This window comes from Marmota marmota, unplaced genomic scaffold (assembly GCF_001458135.2).
Source record: "Marmota marmota marmota unplaced genomic scaffold, marMar, whole genome shotgun sequence".
NCBI classification, from domain to species: Eukaryota; Metazoa; Chordata; class Mammalia; order Rodentia; family Sciuridae; genus Marmota; species Marmota marmota.
The window spans coordinates 451,364-474,909 of NW_026000021.1; the positions used below are offsets into that span (position 1 = coordinate 451,364).

Genomic DNA, 23,546 nt, shown 5'->3' on the forward strand with positions numbered 1-23,546 from the left:
ACCCAAATTAGTAAAAGGTTATTTATCTGGAAAAATGTACAGTCTAATTAAATCTTGTAAAACCACCATCTATGACTCTTCCTCTTAGTTCTGAATAGTAACATTTAATACATTTGGAGAGCACACTTTCAGTAACTCAAACTATTGTCTTCCAGAATGTTTTTGTTTTCTCCAGAAATACATTAATACAGTAAGTTTTAAAAATTTATGAAAACTCTTAAGAAACATGAGTGAATCCATTTTTTTCCTTTTTGTACTGGAGATTGAACCCAGGGGTGATTTACACTGAGCTATGATGTACCAGCCCTTTTTATTTTTTGAGATAGGATCTTGCTAAACTTAAGCTTAGGCCCTCGCTAAATTGCTGGGGCTTTGAACCTGTGATCCTCCTGTCTCAGCCTCCTGGTTGCTGAGCTTACAGGCATGTGCCACTACACCCAGAGTAGATCCTTTTCTAAAGACTTGACATCTACAGCAGGTTTGAAAACCACTGCTCTAGATGTAAAATCTTTTTTTTTTTTTAATATAAATTTACTCCTATAGTTTTATGGCTCTAACAAAGCCATTTTTATATATAAATTAGAAGCATTATTTCCTCTCGAAAATTGGTACACATACCACAGCTGCATTTACATCATATGGGGTGCTTCTGAAATATGCAGATTCTCAGGGCAATGCTTTCTTGAGTGTCATGCACAGATAGATATTGTTTCACACCAAGTACAGAAATGAGTGTCAAAGACTTTTATAGATATTTGGCAATCATTTTATGTTAGTTGAATCTAATAGTGAAAAAATAGGACCCTTTTTTTTTTTGGATAGTGCTGGAGATTGAACCCAGGGCCTCCTGTACACTGGGCAAGTGTTCTACACAGAGATACATCCACAGCTCCTAGGATTTAATTTTTTAATGTCTTTGCTTTATTTCTCCATTTTATTTTCTTGTAATTCATTTTTATTACACATTTCAAAATATTATAAATAACATAATAATGACTGACTGGGGGAAGACTGGTCTTTCATCACAGATGGTTTTGGAAATAGAGTTCAACAGAAAGGATAAAGTCAAACTGTAACATTTAATAAGTATCCCAAGTGATTCTTTTTTTAATTAACTTTTTTGTTTTAATTATACATGACAGTAGAATGCATTTATTCACTTTGATATACATAGATGTGATATAATTTCTAATTTTTCTGAGTGTACATGTTGTAGATGTACATGTAGTGTACATCATATTGGTCATGCAGTCACATATATACATAAAGTAATAATGTCTGTTTCATTCTACTATCTTTCCTATCCCTACCTCCCCTCCGCTTCCCTCCTTTTACTTCCCTCTACCTAATCTACGGTAACACTATTCTGAACTCTAGTCCCCCCCACTCCCACCTTATTGTGAATTAGCATCTATATATTAGAGAAAACATTCGGCCTTTGGTTTTGCGGGATTGGCTTATTTCGCTTAGCATGATATTCTCCAACTCCATTAATTTACTGGCATATGCTTTAAAGAAGAGTAAAATTATGGCATTTGCCATATCCATTGAGTATATATACCACATTTTATTTATCCATTCATCTATTGAAGGACATCTAGCTTGGTTCCATAGTTTAGCTACTGTGAATGAATGAGCTACTATCAACATTGACGTGGCTGCATTACTGTAGTATACTGATTTTAAGTCCTTTGAGTATAAACCGAGGAGTGGGATAGCTGGGTCAAATGGTGGTTCCATTCCCAATTTTCTGAGGTGTCTACATACTGCTTTCCACAGTGGTTGTACCAATTTGCAGTCCCAACCAGCAATATATGAGTTTACTTTTTTTACCAATCCTCACCAACTTTTATTGTTGCCTGTATTCTTGATGACTGCCATTTTGACAGGAGTGACATGAAATCTGAGAGTAGTTTTGATCTGCATTTCTCTAATTGCTAGAGATGCTCAACACTTTTTCATATATTTGTTGATCGACTGTATTTCTTCTTTGGTGAAGTGTCTGTTCAGTTCCTTACTTAGTCCATTTATTGTTTGGGTTATTTTGTGTGTGTGTGTGTGTGTTAAGATTTTTTCCAAATAAATTTTATGATTGCTTTTTCTATTTCTATGAAGAATGTCATGGGGATTTTAACAGGAATTACATTAAATCTGCATAACACGTTTGGTAGTATGGCCATTTTGACAATATTAATTCTGCCTATCCAGGAGCATGGGAGATCTTTCCATCTTCTAAGTTTTCTTTAATTTCTTTCTTTAGTGTTCTGCTGTTTTCATTGTAAAGGTCTTTTACCTTTTTTGTTAGATTGATTGGTTTCCAGGTATTTTATCTTTTTTTTTTAGGCTATTATAAATGGGGCAGTTTTTCTAATTTCTCTTTCAGTGGATTCAATGCTGATGTATAGGAATGTGTTTGATTTATGGGTGTTGACTTTATATCCTGGCTACTTTGCTAAATTCATTTATTAGTTCTAAAAGTTTTCTGGTAATTTTTTTTTAAATCTTCTAGATATAGAATCATGTCATTAGCAAATAGTGATAGTTTGAGTTCTTCTTTACCTATTTGTATCCCTTTAATTTCTTTCTTTTGTCTAATTGCTCTGGCTCGAATTTCAAGGATGATGTTGAATAGAAATGGTGAAAGAGGACATCCTTGTCTTGTTCCAGTTTTTAGAGGGGATGCTTTCAATTTTTCATTTCGAATGATGCTGGCCTTGGGCTGCACATATATAGCTTTTACCATGTTGAGGTATGTTCCAACCATGCCTAATTTTTCTAGTGTTTTGAACATGAAGGTGTGATATATTTTGTCAAATGCTTTTTTCTGCATCTATTGAGATGATCACGATTCTTTTTTAAAGCCTATTAATATGATGAATTATGTTTATTTATATACGTATGTTGCACCATCCCTGCATCCCTGGGATGAATCCCACTTGATTGTGGTGCACTATCTTTTTAATACGTTTTCCAAGTGATTCTTGTGAATATAAATTTGAGAACCCTGCTCTAGATATGAAGTCTTTTAAAATAGATAGGTGTGATGGCACATGATGGTAATCTCAGCTACTTGGGAGACTAAGGCAGGAGGACCTTCATTCAGTTCGAGGCTAACCTGGGGACTTACTGAAACCCTGTCTCAAAATGAAAAACAAAAACAAAAAAGTGCTGAGGGTGTAGTTCAGTGGTAGAGCACTCTTGGGTTCAATTCCAAGTACCTCAAAAACAAAACAAAACAAAACACCCAATTTCATACACAGTTCTAACAACCTTAGTTATCTGATGCTATGAAACTACAGCACAGCAAAAGTGATAAACTACTAAAGAAAAGGTATCAACCTTTTGTTCACTAATGATACTAGAAAAGGGAGCCAACAACCTGCCAATGTATGATCATAACAAATGTGATTCTTCAAAAAGAAGGCAAAACTGGGCACTGCACCACAGTGCCTGCAATCCCAGCAGCTCAAGAGGCTAAGGCAGGAGGATTAAAAGTTCAATGCCAGCCTAAGCAACTGAGTGAGGCCCTCTACATAAAAAATAAAAAAGCCCAGGGATGTGGCTCAGTGGTCAAGTGCCCCTGGGTTTGATCCCCAGTACCAACAAAAAAGGGTAGATGGCAGGTTATACGTCCCTTTTCTGAAACATTTCATTAAGTTAAATACAGAGCCTATCTCCCCTCCACCCATCCCCATTAAACTGGATAATTCTTTTTATCCTTGTCTGCAGATCTGATGATCAATTCTTTCAACCAAATAGAAATATGTAATCACTGTGTCATTAAATAAACCTTTTCCTTATAGAAAATATTTTTCATTATTGGTAAATTTAAAAAATCTAGTCTTTAACTCTTTGGTTCAGATATGCTATATGTTAAAACTTTCAATATACAGCAATTTAGCGCAAGTCAGCCCCTTCACTACTTTACACTACTCTATTACAATTCTCAGTCATTAGTCCCTTTAGATTCCAGGTGAGCAAACCTTTTAGTGGAAAGGACTGGATAGTACGTATTTTAGGCTTTCAGCTGGTCTCTATAACAACAACTTAACTGTGCTATTGTATGAAAGCAGTCATAGTCAATATATAACAAATTGAAGTATCTGTCTCAAAAGGTATTTATTATGGTCATTGGATTTTGTGAAATTTCAATATGTACACATACATAAAAACTACAAATTTGCATGTGTATGTACATATATTTCTCCATTTATACAAACACCCATTTTTTAGATCATGGGCCATACAAAAATAGGCAACAGCCAATCTGCCAACATGTTTTAGATACATTTTCAGATACATAGGTTATTACCAAATGAAAGTAAGTTTTCTTAGTAAGAACTAATATTTCTTCTATACCTACAATGTGCTAGGCACCATTCTGAGAACTTCTCCACTGAGGACTAAAAGTAACTCCAGAGATAGATACTTTTATCATCCCCAATTTATATACAAGAAAATGGAGAAACAGAGGTTTAGAGCAATTTGGCCAAGGTTATAAGACAGTAACCTTACCATAAATTCAAATCAGACAATCTGGTTCTCTAGCTCAGAGTCTTAGCCAAGCTGCAACATTGCCTTAGTTCCTCCAGGATTCAGTATTTTGAATCATATGTTAAAGCAAAATTGAACTATGAACCAATCAACAATATAACTGCCTATTCAAAACAAAAAAAAAGTCATAGAAAATCAAACTTATTAAAAAAAATCAAAGATGAATATGGTTGTAACTGAAAAAATGCCACTATTTTTAAAGGAATATTTTCATAAAATTAGTGTTACAAAGGGTGCTTTTGGCTCATTACCAAACAGAATCAATTCCTTTCATATAGCTAAAAACTAAGAAAGGCTTACCAAGTAGACTGAACTGCAAGTTATGAATATATATTATTAATATTCCAAAATTTATTTGTAAAGAATAATTTTGTATAATAACACATAAATTTCTGTTAACAAATAGCTTTATGGTTGTTAACAGAAATAAAAAGAAGTCTCACATATTCTATGAAATAAGCAAAACACATTTTTAGTAGAGATCACATACATTTCTTTATAACAATCTTATCTTTATATAATAGTAATTGTTCTGTGTTAAGTAAATACAACAATAAAATTAGAAATAATTTACAATATTCCTCTAAAAAGGACACCAATAAGTTTACCAAATAAGCAGAAAATTAAACAAATCCTTACATATGTTGGTGATGTAATTTTGCAATTTCTTTTTCAAAATCTTGAGGTTGATTAGGAATGAAAGAATAATCTGAGAGGTAGCCTGGCAAGTTTTCTGACTGACTGTAGTCTCCAAGTTCAGCTAATAATGTAAAGAAAAAATTTCACATTAAAAAACAAAACTTCCAATTATTATAGTTAAAGCAGCAATACCATCAATTCCATTGTATTTCTGGAAGTAAAATATTTGGATTTTTTAATGTAACCAATTAAGAAGAATGTTAAATGTATTACTACAGTTCACTTAAGTAGTCTGCAATAATTCACAACATTCTTCTAGGTCTCAATTTCAGAGAAAAAAAAAATTTTCAAACATCAAAGCACTGTTAACTATTTGAACATTCAATTTCCTCTACAATTTCTATTTACTGCACTATAACATGTCTAAAGAACTCCTGTATTAAAATAAATATACTATCAGGCCACAAATCATATGTTATTTGATCTTAAAGTAGGATGATACTTACACTGAATGGCAAATGAAGCTAAAAGGGCAGCAGTATTATAAGGACAGGGTAATCTGATAAAGCAAAACAGAAAATACATAACCCAAGATTAAACACAGTAACTTCAAAAGTGCTATAATTTATGTTATACTATTCATAGCTGAAGTTTTCATGTGATTTAATTTTAACTATTAAGAAATAAACTTATATGATGAAAAATATTCATATTAAATGTAAACATTTTTGATAATTTTTAATAATTGATTACTTCAAGAATGCAGAATTAAAAGTAATTTTAAAGTCTATTTAAAAAAATTTTAAATAGCTCACCTTCCAGTAAGAATGTCTTGTTTGATTTGCAAAAAATATTGGTACCTTAAAAAAAAAATAAGAATTTACTGGAATTACACTTTTAGTTTTGAGAAACCGTACACTTACGTTAACAAATGAAAATATTTAGTACTTTTATAATTTATATATTAGCACCTATAATGTTAGCAAGTGCATACATTAGCACATATTTTAAAAAATAATTTTCATAAATCCATGAATATAAATCTTTAAAATTCTTTGATAAATTAAATTTTATACTTTGAATGTCTTGTTTCTATTACAAAACTTCTCAAGATTTCTAAAAGTTATGTGACCAAAGGAGAAGATTAAAGGAAAATATTCTTAAGGATTGATGTATGCAGAAAGTAAACTGAGAAGCACAGAAAAGCTGAGCACGAAACATAAAGGAGAGCTGACAGCAAATGCACTAGAAACCAGTTGAAGAAAATCTTTCTTTCTGCTGAGAAATCCAGCTGCAAGGACAGACCTTTGTGTTGATAATTTTATCATTAGGCTTACTGCAGAAAAGCAACTGTCCACTTTCATTAGACTTAAAAAAAAATCTCTGATCAGAAAAACAACCTAAGTTCCTTTTTCTATTATTGATCTACTCTTATTGGAACTGTCAAGTAACCAATTTCTTGAAAACAAATGAGAACATAAGCATCCTATTACAAGACTGCTGAGGCTGCTTGGAAGATGGCCTTGTCCTTCTTCTATCCCTGCTAGTGCTTAGGCCATTCACTCATTATCAGTACTTGGACAAAGTCATCTGTGCTGTATGATGTTGGAAAAAGAACAAATGTTATGGTTTAAAATGTTTTAACAGGAAATTTTAAGATTTTATTTCACCTAACTAAAAAAATAAGAATACATGCCATGAATCAAAACTCATTAAATAATAATTCTAGTGTGGCTTGTCATTAACTAGCTCCATGACAATATTCAAATTACTGAAGAATAATTAAAGTTTTTAAAGAATCAGATATTCATTACCAAAAGAAAAAAAAACTGAAACAAATATCCTGTTTTCGTATATTAATTTAGTACATAAATTCCCTGTGCAGTTTAATACACAATATTACAACTATTACTGATAATTCAAGACTGTGTATTTCTATCAAAGTTATTTGGTTTCATAATTAAACATTAAAGATGGGCTGGTGATAGAACTCAGTGGTAAAGCACAAAGCATAATGAAGCCCTGGCCCTGGGTCAATCACTCTCCAGCACCACAAAAAGAAAGAAAGAAAAAAAAGGGGGGGGGGCGCGGTTCCCAGCAGGGAAAGAATCTTAAGTTAGGATTTAGGGGTCATGTATTATCTTTGATATAATATTGCAAATCCTATACAAGTATGGCCTATCCTTACTGAATTTTACTTACACACTTGTTTAAGCAAGTAGGACTATTAGAGTAGAAGCTAGAATTTAAGTACCAGGCTAAATTAGCCTGTGATCTTGGGCAAATTACTTAAAATGTGGCTAAGCCTTCGTTTTTACACTTGTAAAAAAGAAGTAATATAATTTGCCTAATTTCTGTATCTTGGGAATTGGAAAAATCCAATTCTAATGATGCCAGCACTTGTCAATACTGAATGACATTTAATAGAAGCCCTTTGACTACATTCTTTTTTTTCTACTTATTCAAAACGGTAACTCAATGAGTAAGGGGATATAGCAGATTTGCTGTTTTGTGGGTCTTAACTAAATCCTGAAAACTTGGTAGCTATGCACAGAGTGTCCTTGTATCAGGATCATCGGATTAAGTCTACACAAGTACTAAAATTTTAAAAGTACTTCTTACCCTGGCTATATGTATAAGAATCAGCTGGTGGGGGTGGAGGGTGCTTGCCTATGCTAAGGTCCCATCTGAGATCTATTAAATCAGACTATGAAGAGAAGTGGCTAATTAGAATGGTTTAAAACTCTCCTAACTGATGGTAATTTGTAATCAGGATAATGAATCACTAATTACACTATGATAATAAAAACTAGCCAAGTACCACATTTTGCCAAACCAGTTATGAGATTCTATAACATTCCAAAAACATATGGGGTTTTGAAAAAGATCATTACTTCTAGTGAAAACAAAGATAATCCTCTAGACTAGGGACTGAGCACAAGTTCATTTGCAACTAAAGTCTAACTTGACTTCACTTTCTTCATTGTCAAAAAGTTATTTTGACTTAATTATCAGTGAGACACATTTGTTTCTCAATTACATTTTCAACACATGCTGTGCAAGAATCAACACATTTAAGTTCCACTCAGAAATTCAGGCAGTTCTAAGTGAAGTAAATTATGTACCTGGCTATAATTGATGATATTTTAATTGCTTACTTTAACAAACTTATAAACATTAAACATGTTAGAAATCTAATTATTAGATTTTAATCATGACTATTTTCTAAACATTTGGAGTCTAGTTATATAAAATAAAAGCTGTGAAATATTTTATTATTCAATTTCAAGTTATTATATGTACCTGGAAATATAAAATACATTTAACACTGTTTTATAAATCAAAAATTTTCATTGATTGAAAGTAGTTTCCTTGGAATTCATGCAAAATCAGGGCAAGTTTTACTACGTTGAGAATTAATTATAAAAGATCTTATTATTTTAATTATTCAAAAACAAACTTGACTAAGGGCTATAATATTAAATTAAAGGGTACTAATATAATATACTTTATTTGTCAAGATAATTAGCTTGGACTTTACTACTGGTTGCAAATATTAGGAATACCCTGTATTCTTGAATTTTTTCATTATTAAAAAAGCAATACCCAGTTTCCCCCCAACAAATACACAGAAAAAGATCCTAAAGTATTTCAATCTAATTTTTCTTGCTTGGTTTAATATTGAAAACACTACAGGCATCTAAGAATAGGATCTTAGGCTAACTAAGTATCTTTGATTTATCCTTTTGTTTCTCTATGCCAACACAACATTCTAAACAATAAGCAATGTATGAAAACCAAATGTTTTGTCTATACGTGATTTAGGTACATATTTTCCATTTGGCACCTAACTTCTGGAGTAATTCTCAATGTAGTTGCTGACCTATATTCTTACATGTTCTATAGAAGGTATAATATACTAATTTTTCATTTTTAAAAACTAATTACTAATTTTACCTTTCAAGCAATGCAATATAATTATTCAGGTTATTTTGGATAATGACATTCATCATACTGTCAGTATTTCTCTATTCTTTCTACCCTAAACATTTCACCTAATGCTTAATCTAACAAAAATGCTCATTTGAATCTTTCCTGTGTATCCCTCACTAAGAACAAGTGACAACAAAATTAAGACAGTTTTAACACAAGTTCAGAATTAAGATGGGCAATAAAGAAGGCATGCAAAGGCTGAACCTTCTGCAGCATCCTTTAAGAGTCTATTGTATTTTCTTTGGAACCAAAGATATAAAACAAATAAGGGAAAAAAATATATCTATTGACAACCATTTCTCTTATACATGATGGTAATGTATTTTAGAAATTCTATGTTCCCTTCAATGAAAGGAAAAAATATATACAGAATATGCTTTAAAAAAATGTTTAGTTGTAGATGAACACAACACCTTTATTTTATTTATTTTTATGTGGTGCTGAGACAGAACCCAGTACCTCATACACATGAGACAAGTGCTCCACCACTGAGTTACAGCCCCAGCCTTAGAATATGCTTTTACATGAAAAAAAAAAAAAAGGAAAACTCTCACTATGCACTATTCCTTGGACACAATTTTGGCATCACCTGATTACCATTTTTAACTACAGCATTGCTTCTTCTTTTGTTTTCCACTGCTCAGGATTGAACCAGGGCCCTTGTGCAAGCTAGGCAAGCACTTACCACTGCGCAACATCCTCAGCTCACGCATTGCTTCTTAACCACTGTTCACAAGTAATATAAATAAGTAAATAAATAATGCAGAGTTTGTTCAGCTCAGGAGGTGGATGGGGAATTCCTGAGAATCTAATCCTCTAAAGCCCTCTTAGTCATCCAAAAGGAGAAGTAATAGTTATCTTAGATTATCCATAATTTTTTCTCTGTGCTGGCTGGAAAAGTATAAAATGGTAATCTATTTTTGCCTCAAAATTTCATATTAGAATTTTGACAATGTTTTCAAGACAAATATGCTCCATAAACCCACCTTGTATACTCTTCTTGTAACTTGTTGGGGTCACTTACAAAAAATTTGACTCTAAAGTTCAAACTGTAAGGAGATCCTCCTAGAATTAATAAAAGCAGTTCTAATTAATAAGTTTATATTAATCCTTTATCCTTATAAGGTGTACTTGCAAAACATCAAGTAAATATGTATGCTCACTCTTTAGCTGCTTCCTTATTGGTTTGTTTGGATCCAGCCACCTCTGAAAAATAAATAAAGAAGACTGATTTCTTTTCTCTTTGAGTATCTAATATAGCAATTCTTGCAAATCTGTTGCATTTGAAGAGCAACACTAAGAAACTGCATTTTTGAAAAGGCTTAGGTAGAAAAAAATCATTAAATTACAAATTATTCATATCAAATATAACAAAATTATGATAGAAATTACTGAATATATTTGTTAGCTTTAAGATTTTGATATTAATTTCCCATCTAAGTATCCACTGTGCAATAACCTCTATTTCAAAAGTAAAGATGCTTAGTTGCAGCAACTGGAAGTAACTTCTATAAATTTAACTATTTTATCTGGCAAGTTAAAAAAATTCCTTTCTTTCATAAATAAAATTTTGTGGCTTGATACTCTCAGACAAAATTTTAAGTACATAAGTGGAAAATAAATTTTCTAATTTCTACTCTGTTACTTTAAACTTGCCCACCCCACCTCAAAGAACCCACATATTTTCTAAGAGAAAATGTTTAGTTTGGAAACTGTGGAACCAAACTAGATGCCTTCAGTAGATGAATGAATAAAGAAAATGTGACACACATACACACACACATACACACACACACACAATGGAATATTATTCAGCATTAAAAGAGAATAAAATCATGGCATTTGCAGGTAAATGGATGGAGTTGGAGAACATAATGCTATGTGAAGTTAGCCAATCCCAAAAAACCAAATGCCAAATGTTTTCTGTTTTAAGATTGCTGATTAATAATAGGCTTGGAGATGGGGGGCATGGGAGGATTAGATGTACTCTAGATAGGGCAAAAGGGAGGGAGAGGAGGAGAGGGGTCATGGCGATAGGAAAAGCGGTTGAATAAGATGTACATTACTACCCAAAGTACATGTATGAAGACACTAATGATGTGACTCTACTTTTTGTACAACCAAAGATATGAAAAATTGCATGCTATATGTGTAATATGAATTGTAATGCATTCCGCTGTCATATATAACAAATTAAAATTAAAAAATAAATTTTAAAAATGTTTAGTTTGGGGAAGAACTACTTTTTGGCTGTGAGGATTTTAAGCAGTCTCAATACTTTCAAATGCCAATTAAGCTCTATTTCTGCAAAATTATAACTGAATTCAGAAAATACTTCAATTGCCAACATATTTCAGTTAAAAAAAATGGAAGAACCCAAAATTAAACAGTATTTTCAACGCATTACAAGATATATTATGTATCACTGTATTAAAACCTACCACCACCCATATTTGATTCCAAGCAAAGCATCCATTTACTTATTTACTTTCATACATATGTATGTATTGCTGGAGACTGAGCCTAGGTAGTAAGTTCTCTGCCACTAAACTCCCAGCCCCATTAAAATTTTAAGAAACAGCTGGAAATATACCAAGAATTTTCTTCTTCATTATCTGTAATATGTTGATTCTACTGTCAAACTATACCTAGAACTGAACAAAATTTTTCCATCTACTCTGCCACCATCCATATTTCTAGTGTAGGCACTGCCCATAGCCCCTTGTTTTTGGTACCAGGAATTGAACCCAGGGATGCTTAACCACTGCCACATCCCCTGCTCTTTTTTACATTTTATCTGGAGATGGAGTCTTGCTGAGTTGCTTAAGGCCTCACTAAGATGCTGAGGTTGGCTTTGAACTCCTGGTCCTTCTGTCTCAGCCTCCCAAGCCACTGGGCCATACCCTTTTTTTTTTTTTTTTTTAAAGAGAGTGAGAGGGGGGGGTGAGGAGAGAGAGAGAGAGAGAGAGAGAGAGAGAGAGAGAGANGAGAGAGAAAGGGGGGGGGAGAGAGGGAGAGAGAGAGAGAGAGAGAGAGAGAGAGAGAGAGAGAGAGAGAATTTTAATATTTATTTTTTTTTAGTTTTCAGCGGACACAACATCTTTGTTTGTATGTGGTGCTGAGGATCGAACCCAGGCTGCACGCATGCCAGGCGAGCACGCTACCGCTTGAGCCACATCCCCAGCCCCACGGGCCATAGCCTTTTAATTGCTTTCTCAGTTTCTTTTCTCTCTCTCTTTGATCTCCATCTAGAAACTACTGGTCTTTTAACATAAACTTGATTGTGTCAATCTTTTGCTTTAACATCTCCTGATAATTTCTCAATGTAAAGGTCCAAAGTCCTTACTATAACTTGAAAGGTCTCTTCTTATCTTTTCCACTTTTAATTATTAAGTTCTAGCCATAATGGCCTCCTTCCTGTTTCTCAAAAGATACCCTTAGGGTCCTCAATTTCAATCCTCCACTTCATGAAATGCTCCTCAGCTTTGCTATGGCTGGCTTCTTCCTCTGTATTAATTTAAACCTTATCTCCTCAGAAGGAGCTCCTTCACTGACCACTCTACCCAAAGTATGTCACACAGCTCCCAGTTACTCAGTTATTTTCTATAAACAAGCAGGAAACATTCAACTTTTATAACATCTTCTCAATTACAGTATGTTCGGTTTTCCATTTTGTTATCTCTTTCATTAGATTATAAACTGTAAGAGGTCAGGGATAAAATCTTGTTTCAGTCCTGAGGAATAATATTGGCCAAATCATATTATTATATTGTATATAAGTATGAATATGTAACAAAAAATCCCATCATATGTACAACTATAATGTCCCAATTAAAAAAAATAAGGGGAAAAATCTGTTTCAGTCAACATAAGATAGTCAGAACCAAGAACAAGGTTTGGCATATAATATGAATAAAAATATTTATTGAAGACTGTCTAGGCATGAATGATTCAACAGTTGGGGGTGCGGCATAACTATTCCATTGCAAATAGTCTCCTGGTTTTCAGCCCTGTTTTAACACATTTGTTTACGCTATTTATCTACCCATTTATCTTTTTACCCATATATTAATCTAGTAATTTTTTTTTCATATTTTCTATGAAAAGTAGTAAACTACATTTACTTTAATGGTTGTTAAAAATCAAAATTAGAATCAAATAATTTATCCAAAGCCTGAGTTCCTCATTCAGTTCCCCTTCAAAATATTCTGAATATAAGAAAAACAATTACATACACAAACAGATGTGGTAAACTGTCATAGCTTTAGAAGAAGTACAAGGATAAGTACTAAGAAACTTAACAGCCCTCATCAGTGATGTCAATGACATATGACTCAAGATTCTTATTTTTAACTTCAAAGATGGAGCAAAGCTGTAACAAGTACTACTGGACAGCAATGATAGTATTCATGATAAAAATACATCCTTCAGTAATGATGCTGACTCATAATGGCGATGCGTGGGGGAGCATGGGAGGAATGGAGGAATTTTAGATAGGACAAAGGGGAGGGAGGGGAAGGAAAGGGAAATGGGGTAGAAGATCCACCAAGTACATGTATAAAGAAATGACTGGTGTGAAAATACTTTGTGTACAACCAGTGACTTGAAAAATTGTGCTCTATATTTGTAATATGAAATGAATTGCATTCTGCCGTCATATATAACAAATTAGAATAAATAAATAATTTAATTTAAAAAGTACATCCCTCGGTCAAAAGAAAAAGTAGGTAAAAGATAACATAAAGAAGTCCTACATATCAATAAGAAAAAGACAAATGTTAACAAACAAAAAAAAAATCAATGAGTAATAGATGTTCATACTTAATAAAATGGCAAAAAATTTATGAAAGATGTTCAATCTGGATCATAGAGAAATAAATCACAAATCTACATCAGATCATTATTTTATTCTTTCTTTCTAATTTTTTTTTTGGGGGGGGAGGTGATGTAGGTGGTAACTAGGGATTTAAACCAGTATGCTTTACCAATGAGCTATATCCCCAGCCCTTTTATTTTTTATTTTGAGATGGGGGTCTAAGTTGGTGAGGCTGACTTCAAACTTGCAATCCTCCTATCTCAGCCTCCTGAGTTGCTGGGATTGAGGGCACACATCACCATACCCAGCTAGGTTATTACTTTTCAACAACAACACGGACAAAGACTAAAACTTTTGATCACATACCACAACACCAAGAACATGATAAAAACAGGTACCCTCATCCATAGCTTCTTAAGAGTATAAATTGTACCATTTTGATAGAGGACAATTTGGCAATATTGATCAAAAGATAAAATGCATATGACCACAGACCCAGGATAAATTTTTATATAGCATTCTGAGATGTATTCAAGACCATAAAATTTTCCTATTTTAAAGTATATATTATTATTATATTCACTACATTGTGCAACCATCACCACTAATTCCAGAATATTTTCATCACACTCCCCCAAAATCTATACTTATTAATAATCAGTCTCATTATGACCCTATCCATAAATTACTTTCTGTTTCTGGATTTACTTATTTTGGACATTTCATATAATAGGTGGCCTTTTTTGTTTTCAGTTTGCACTTAGTATGTTTTCAAGGTTTATCTATATTGTAATATGTCTTTTTTATGGCTAACATTTGAGCTATTTTGTTTTATGCTACTGTGAATATTAATGCTATGTACAACTATGTACAAGTTTTTATGTGAACATGTTTTCACTTCTCTTGGGTATAAGGCCTAAGAGTAATATTGTTAGGTCATATAGTAACTTTATATTTAAATTTTGAGAAACTGCCAAACTTATTTCTGTGGTGGCTATACCTTTTTACACCCTCATCCTCAATGTACAAGGGTTCTAATTTCTCCACCTCCTCATCAACATGAGCTTTTTATTTTATTTATTTATTTTGAGAAAACATCTTGTTATATTGCCCAGGCTAGCCTCAAATTCCTGAACTAAATTTGGTCCTCCTGCCTCAGACAATCAAGTAGCTGGGACTGTAGGCATATACCATCATGCCTACCAACATGAGCTGTTTAATTCGCCATCCTAGTGAATGATCAGTGGTATGCCATTCCTTTTTACTGCTGAATAAAATTCCATTGTATAGATATACTACTTTTAGTTTATTCATTCATTACTTGATGGACATTTGGACTTTTTCTACTGTGTAGCTGTTTTGAATAATTCTACTATAAACATCTTAATACAAATTTTTATGTGTGGATATATATTTAAGTCTTGGGTACATATCTAGGAGTGTAATTTCTTACAGAAACTGTTTCATTACATCTTGAGAACAAGTATTATAAACCCTTCTTTGTTCTTATATAAATGGGCATTGAGGTCATTTTACAATCTATGGTCATGGACTGCATTTCTCTGTTCCAACAACTGTTGTACCAACTGGATTATTGTGCTGCATCCAAGAGAAGATTAACTGTATGCAATGCAATATATATTCAAGTACGATAATACTGTATTAAAATCATTAATATCTGATAAATATTAATAGATAATAAGGGACAATATTTCATCATCAATTGAGGAAGGATTTGTATTTAGGCACGGAACCATTCTAGTCTTCTCAAAGCCAATTTCTCATTCCATTTTTTTTGGATGAATCTCTTGTTTATTCTATACAGCATTTCATAAACAAATTAATTTATGTATCCATCCAAAATATAGTAATGAAATTTCTAACATAAATTTATATTTATACAAATTCCTAATATGTTGTCTAATATATGCTGAATTTGTGGAAAAGTTACATTTGAAAAGAAGATTATATGACTGTTTGCTTAAACTTGGTATTTATTTTGTCATTGAAATATTAATGTATTGTTATATTAGCTACATCCATTCATGGTGAAAGCATTACTATTCTACTTTATCTACTCTATCCTAACTAGTGAGCTTTTTTATTATGACCATCGTATTTTTATTTTCCAAAATCATTCATTGTTTCCTTTGCATGGATATAATATCCTCTCTAATCATGCTAATATAGTTCTTTTTCATGTTCATTTATATATTAATATTGATCACTTATTAATGTTTCAAGCACCGTTCTATGCAATTTACATGTAAAAATTCACTTCATCTCTATTAATCCCAAGATTAGCTATTTTCCCATCTTTACATATTGCTCTATTTCCTCTATAAAGTATTTGTTTTAATCATGTGGGTACATCTCTTTCACAGTGTTAACTTTCCTCAAATGTTTGGATCTATTTTTTTGAATACTTCTAGAGAGGATATAGGACATATAGCTTGACTCCCACAGTTGATAAGGGATTGACTATGCTTCCACTATGTTATAACAAAATCCTGGGCAAAGAGGCTTTTCTCATTTCATTGCGTGTCACAAGTCAAATGGGAACACTGGCTGATTTCTCCAATCCAAGTATTCACACTTAAAGGTAGATACTGCTTACTGCTTTCCAAAAGGCCAGGGAGGTCTGGGTTGACTCAGTAGGTTACATCTGAAATCAGTGCCCCTGTTGGTCAATCTCTTGTTGGTCTCAATAGCACTCATTGATGAAAATGGCATACCTTTGGAACTATTCTATCATTTAGTAGCTTTGTGATCTCTGGCAAACTACTTCATTTCTCAGTATAGTAATTTTCTCATCTATAAAACGAAGATGACAGTATTCAACTTACAGTGTTAATAGGTCTAAAATAGATAATAAAATTAAAATACTTAGTGCATTATAAATGATTAATATATTGGTAATGTGCATGTTTGCCATCTTGCTACAGAAGCATTTGTATCTTCTTTTTCAAATAGAATATCTACTTATTTTTAAAGAACATAAATATGGGGGCTGGGATTGTGGCTCCGTGGTATAGCACTTGCCTAGCACGTGTGAGGCATGGGTTCAATCCCCAGCACCACATCAAAACAAATAAATAAAATAAAGGTATTGTGTCTATCTACAACTAAAACTATTCTTTTAAAAAAGAACATAAATATGGAGTATTAAGATGGCTCTTTGAAGCAATCCATGAACCAGTAATAGTTACACACATAAAACACATAAAATTTTGAGTCAGGGAACCAGAAGCAGGAGAGCTTCTTAAAAATGGATGATAAATATAATCTTTCCTTTGTTTCCTGGTGAAAGGAGGCTGCTTCTGCAAATGATTTATAGGAACAGCACACTAGAAAAAAATACCCGTCAACTTGTATACACTTAGACAGAAAAAGAATCTTGTCAGGATATAGTTAGATCCTGACTTTTTGTTTTGTTTTTAACCCTTTATCCCATCTATGTTTCTGGATTGGGGTAAAATTTAGTATGTTTACATTTAAATGACTGATAATGAAACAGATACTTTGGCGGGGGGGATAGCCAGGGGTACTTGACCACTGAGCCACATCCTCAGCCCGATTTTGTATTTTATTTAGAGACAGGGTCTCACTGAGTTGCTTAGTGTCTTGCTTTTGATGAGGCTGGCTTTGAGCTCTAGATCCTCCTACTTTGGCCTCCCAAGCCTCTGGGATTACAGGTGTGTACCATTGCACCCAGCCCTGACAGGGAAACATAAACTTTTGTATCATATATTTTTTGTCCTTCATTTTCTCTATTACTTCCCTCTTTGTGTTTAGTTTTTGGTTTCTTTCTTTTTTGGTAAATATTTTGATTCTCTTCTCACTTCCTTTGGTGTATAGTCTATAAATATTTTCTTTGTCGTTACCATGAGGATTACATATTCGATCCTAAAGACAATCTGTGTTAAACTGGTGGCAACTTAATTTCAATTACATACAAAAACTGTAGTCTTTTACAACTCTGCCCTTAACCCTTCTCTGTAGATGCAAAAAAACTACATCATTACACATGTACTCTTTAACAGATTTTGGAATTATTCCTTATGTATTTGTCTTCTGAATTCTATAGGAAATAAAAAGTGAAGTTACAAACCAAAATTATAATACTGTTCTTATAAATGTTCATGTATAATTGCATATTTATAGGATATTTTATTTCTGTATAGTTGACTTACTATCTAGTGTCTTTTCATTTCATCTTGAAGTACTACCTTTAGCATTTGTTTTTAGGACAGGTTGTGGTAATGAACTCCCTCAGGTGTAATATATTTGTCAATGTCTTAATTCCTTCCTTATCTTTGAAGGACATGTTTGCTAGATACAAAATTCTCAGTCGAATATATCAGTAAATTACATGTATCATTCCACTGCTTATGACCTGCAAGGCGTCTACTAAGAAATCACCTATTTTATTGAGGATCCCTTGTACATCGTAAGTCAATTTTCTCTTGCTGCTTTCAAGATTCTCTCTTTGTCTTTCAATAGTTTTTATCCTACAGAGATTGGTGAGCTTCTTTTAATTTGTATACTCATATCACTGGGAAATTTTTGGTCATTTATTTCTTCAAATAATTTCTGTGCCCCTTTCTTCTCTCCTCCTTCTGGTGAGTTTTCCTCTGGTTTGATTCTTCCACCAATCTTTTAAGATCCAATCCTCAGAAGATCCATCTTCAAAACATCCTTCTTAACATTTGTTGTTAATGGTATTAGTTTGTGTGTATGTGTAATGTCTGACACTGCAAAGTAACCAAAAGCAGGCAGAAGCAGGAGCAAAGTCTACTCTTAAACTGTAATAAGTGAGAGTGACGTTTCTAGCAGTTGGCCTGAGGGCAATCTCAATTCCTTCATAAAGCAGGGGGATAGCCTCACTGACGAGAGGTGTCAGAAGACAGAGTTAAGGACAGGCAGAACATCCAAAAAACTGAGAATGAAATTCTGAAAGGGAAGACTCAACAGAAAGTAGGCCCTAAACCTACATATTCAAGCCACCTCAACTCCGTGACACATGAACTACGCATGCAAACAGAGACCCTAGAGTTACATGAAAAAGCAACTGGAATTTTAAAAGAAATGAGTGGAGATACTCCTCCTCAAAAAGGAAATAAAATACGGACTGTAGGTCCAACCAAATTACCTATTTTCAATATACAGTCTAAGTTGTGACAATTGTATTCAGCTAGGTAACCACCACTATCAATCAAGATATTTCCAACATCCTAAAATGTTCCCTGTATCCCTTTGTAGTATGTCAACCAAGCCTTGGACAACATCTGTTTTTAGTCATTATTTATCAATTCTGCTTGATCTACAATTTAATACAAATGGAATTATACAGTGTCCCACTGTACAGTTATACAACATTTATTTTAATCCATTTACTTACTGATGGACATTAAGGTGAACTTGTGCTTGGGGTATTATGAATAAAACTCCTATGAACATTTATATACAAGGTTTTATACAATGTTTTCATTCTCTTAGATAAATATATGTGAGATTTTGCCAGGTGGTATAATATATCAAATGTGTTTAATTTTTACAAGGAATTAAACTACTAACAAACTATTTTCTAAATGATTGAATATTTTTACATTCTCACAGGCAATTCTTATCTGCTCTTCCACATACTTTCCAACACTTGGTATTGAAAGAATTTTTAATTTTAACTATTCTAGTGAATGTGTATTGACATTTCATTGTGGTTCTACTTTTCAATTACATTAATTCAGGGGGGGAAAAAACCTCTACACTGACAGCATACCTGATGGTGAATCACTGAATACTTTCTTCTTAAGATAAAAAAGATAAATTAATCTCTCCCATCACTGCTGTTCATCACTGTAAGGGTGGTCTTAGCCAATGCAATAATGAATTTAAAAATGAGAAAAATAAAGACTAGAGAAGAAGTAAAACCGTCCCTAGTCAGAGAGGATATGATAATTTACACAGAAAACCCCAAGGAATTAAAGAAGAAAAATACTTGAACTTATGTGTATTTAGATTCAAGTTTAACACACAGTCAATTGTATATTTAACACAGTCAATTGTATCTATTTGTCCACAGTCAACTGTATATATTTAAAATCTGAAAGTCAATGTAATTAACCACATACATACATGATAATCTATATGAAAATTCCATGAATTTACAAAATGCAGAATTAATGAGTTTAATTCCTTTCCCTATGGATTCACTCTACCTTAACTATATCTAGTCCTATTTCATCAAATTATTTCTTGCACTCATTTTTTCTTCACCCCCTACAGTCAATCATTACTTTTCCTAGTAACATCATTAATAAAATAATCTTCCAATTATCTCTAAACTATAACTATTAGTCATTGTCTACACTGTAAACATAAAGTGATAGAGCTGAATTATGTCTTACATTTGGTATATAAATAAATCCTTAAGTAAGCATAGTCCTTTTCTACCTGTCTGTTCCAGACCTTATATGCCAGCCAAATTAAAACTTTTTTGTTTTTGATACCAGGGATATAATAGTTATCAAGGGTACTTAATCACTGAGCCACATCCCCAGCTCAAAACATTTTTTCAATTCCTCAAATACAGCATTCTTGTGTCTTTACTTTGAATCTTTGCATATGCTGCTGCTTCTTTCTGAAACATTCCTCTGTATCTCAGGTACCTCTGTCATTCCTCAAGAAAGTATAACAGGGCTAAAATTTAAAAAGAGGTTACCAAAGACGTTTATAAGTAGGTAATAAGAGCCTAAATTTAAGTTATTACAACAAAACACATGAAAGAAATATAAGACAGAAATACTGACATGTGAAATAAAAGCAAGTACTATAGGAACTGTAATACTGAACCATATGTGACTTTTTCTGTATTTATTCAAGCCTGACAAAATAAATAATTCAGCAACTTTGAGTTATATGTTAAAACAAGAAAAAACTTTAGCTGGGCACAGTGGCTCACACCTATATCCCAGCAAAATGAGGAGACTAAAGCAAAAGGATTCCAAGTTTCAGGCCATCTTCAGCAATTTAAATATATATATATTTTTTAGTTATAGATGGACAACATCTTTATTTATTTATTTTTATGTGGTGCTGAGATTCGAACCCAATGCCTCACGCATGCAAGGCAAGTGATCTACCACTGAGCTACAACCCCAGGCCCAGTAATTTAGTGATAACATCAGTAACTTAGTGAGAGTCTGTCTCAAAATAAAAAATAAAAAGGACTGGTATTGTAGCTCAGTGGTAAAGCATCCTGGCTTCAATGCCCAGTACCAGAAAAAAAAAAAAAGGAGGAGGATTAGAAGGAGGAGGAGGGAGGAAGATCAATCAAACTGTTCCACATAAATTAAGCCATACTTCAGTTGACTTAATATTTTACTGAGTTAGAGCAGGATTTTCAAAATGTGGTTCTTGGACTTGCAACATCAATTATCACATGGGAACTTGCTCTAAAGGCAAATTCTTTTCTAAATTTTTTATTTGTGTATTATAACTAAAAATAATAGTGGGATTCATTATGCCATATTAGTACATGCACATAATTTGATCAATCTCATTCCCTAGGATCTTCCCTTTACCTTCCTCCCTACCTTCCTGTGATCCTCTGCCTCTACTCTACTGATTGTCTGTCTATTACTACATGAGGGGATAGAAAGGGACCAGGGGGTAGAAAGATAGAAGGGACGGGAGAAGTGCTGGGGAATAATTCTGGCCACATCATATTGTTATCTATGTGTTTATCACCAATATATAACAACAAATCCCACCGTTATATGCAACTATAATGCTCAAATAAAAAATGTGGAAAGAAACAAAAATAGCATTAAATGAGATATATGCAAAACACTTAGTTAATAAACCTACAATTGATATTTCATAAATGACACTACCTTATTCCTTTCTCTTTTGAAGAATGATGCCCCTTTCCTTCAGTGTATTCATTACCCTCAAAACCTTAATATAAGTTCAGGCTGGCAAGTAGAAATGGGATATTAACTATAAAATCTTTAAAGTTCCTTTCTTGGGGGCTGGGGTTGTTGCTCAGCAGTAGAGCGCTCGCCTATCATGTGCAAGGTACTGGTTCGATCCTCAGCACCACATAAAAATAAATAAATAAGATAAAGATATTGTTCCCAACTACAACTAAAAAATAAACATTTTTTTAAAAAAGATCCTTTTTGGACATATTTTGGCATCTCACAATTTTTCTATTTAAATATTAAAATTACAGTCCAGAGAAAAAGAATGGCAAAGAGAATTAGAAATACCAAGGTTCTGCCAGGGAGTAATTCGGGTTTATCTTTTTGAACTGAAAAAATGTCTCATGTAAAATCACAGTATTAGACTAGATCATATCTAAAGCCTCTTTTAGATCCCTAAAATTTTATGATTCTAACTTTCCTGAAACAATTATTTTAGATGATAAGCAAGTTAAAAACCCTGGAACCAAGGAATATATTGCCATTTAAAAAGGAACACTCCAAACAGAAAAGACAAAGTTAGAAACAGTAGAAGAGAGCAAAAAGATCAACCTAGTATAAAATTCTTATTTCCCTAAATTCATCCTGGCATAATTAGAACAGAATATCTTCTTGTATCCAAAATTATGTAATGTACGTTTTATCTCTTGTAGTACATGTGAGCTCAGTATTAGTCCTTTTGGAACACTTTCTCAGGAACCATAGGAATATTGGTGGTCACTGTATTAATGTATATTCGTGAGTATTCCATGTATCCTAGTCTTGCACCATTAGTAATAAATGATTTTAAAGTAATATCAGCACAATTTTTTAAAAAGCATCACAAAATAGTCACACCCCACTTTTGGCAAAAAAAAAAAAAAAAAAATCTGGCATAAAAATCTGTCTTGTCACTTCTCCAATCAATCTAAAGCCAAGACTGGCTAGAGTGTCTTATGAGCACAGCAAGATAATCTAGGAGTCAACTGACTTTCTTTTCTCTCAATGCAGTGTCACATGTATCTTTTGGGTATTTTCTTAGCTAACAATTTACCTTTCTGGGAGAGCTGCATTACTGACATTTCACCTAATATTCATGTTTATATGGGTTTATTTACCAAGAAATAACAGTATAACTCAAGGCCCTTGGAGAAAGTCAAGTCATCTGAAGACAAAATATGAGGAAACATTGTTTTAATTTTAATTAAGTTTAAAAGTGTTTATTTTCACTGAGATTATCTGGCCCTTGGTTTATTTTTATCACTTCATCCTCTATTTTCTTCTGGTTGATTGTGATATAAAAATCAATACATGAAACCAAAAAATAAAACAGTAACATTTAACATCAAATATTTATTTCCCACTAACAATTCATTCAGAGAACTAAGACCCAAGATGGGGGGGGGCACTAAACAAGCCAGATGTGACGGCACACACCTGTTATCCCAGCAACTCAAGAGGCGAAGGCAGCAGGATTATACGGTCGAGGCAACTTAGCAAGACCCTGTCTCAAAAAAATAAAAATATAGGCTGGGTGCAATGGCGCACACCTGTAATCCTAGAGGTTGAGATAGGAGGAT

At 33.0% G+C, this 23,546-nt stretch overlaps 1 protein-coding gene across 1 annotated transcript in view; it reads right to left on the reverse strand.

Annotated features, from left to right (window-relative positions):
- The window catches only part of Ptpn4 (protein tyrosine phosphatase non-receptor type 4), a 126,363-nt gene that overhangs the window by 79,640 nt on the left and 23,177 nt on the right, over positions 1–23,546 (reverse strand). The window contains exons 3-7 of the mRNA XM_048810443.1: positions 10,350–10,392; positions 10,173–10,251; positions 6,009–6,053; positions 5,700–5,752; positions 5,194–5,314 (exon numbers count right to left, since the gene is read on the reverse strand). Coding sequence (XP_048666400.1) covers positions 5,194–5,314; positions 5,700–5,752; positions 6,009–6,053; positions 10,173–10,251; positions 10,350–10,392 — 341 coding nt within the window. The remainder of the gene's footprint in view (positions 1–5,193; positions 5,315–5,699; positions 5,753–6,008; positions 6,054–10,172; positions 10,252–10,349; positions 10,393–23,546) is intronic.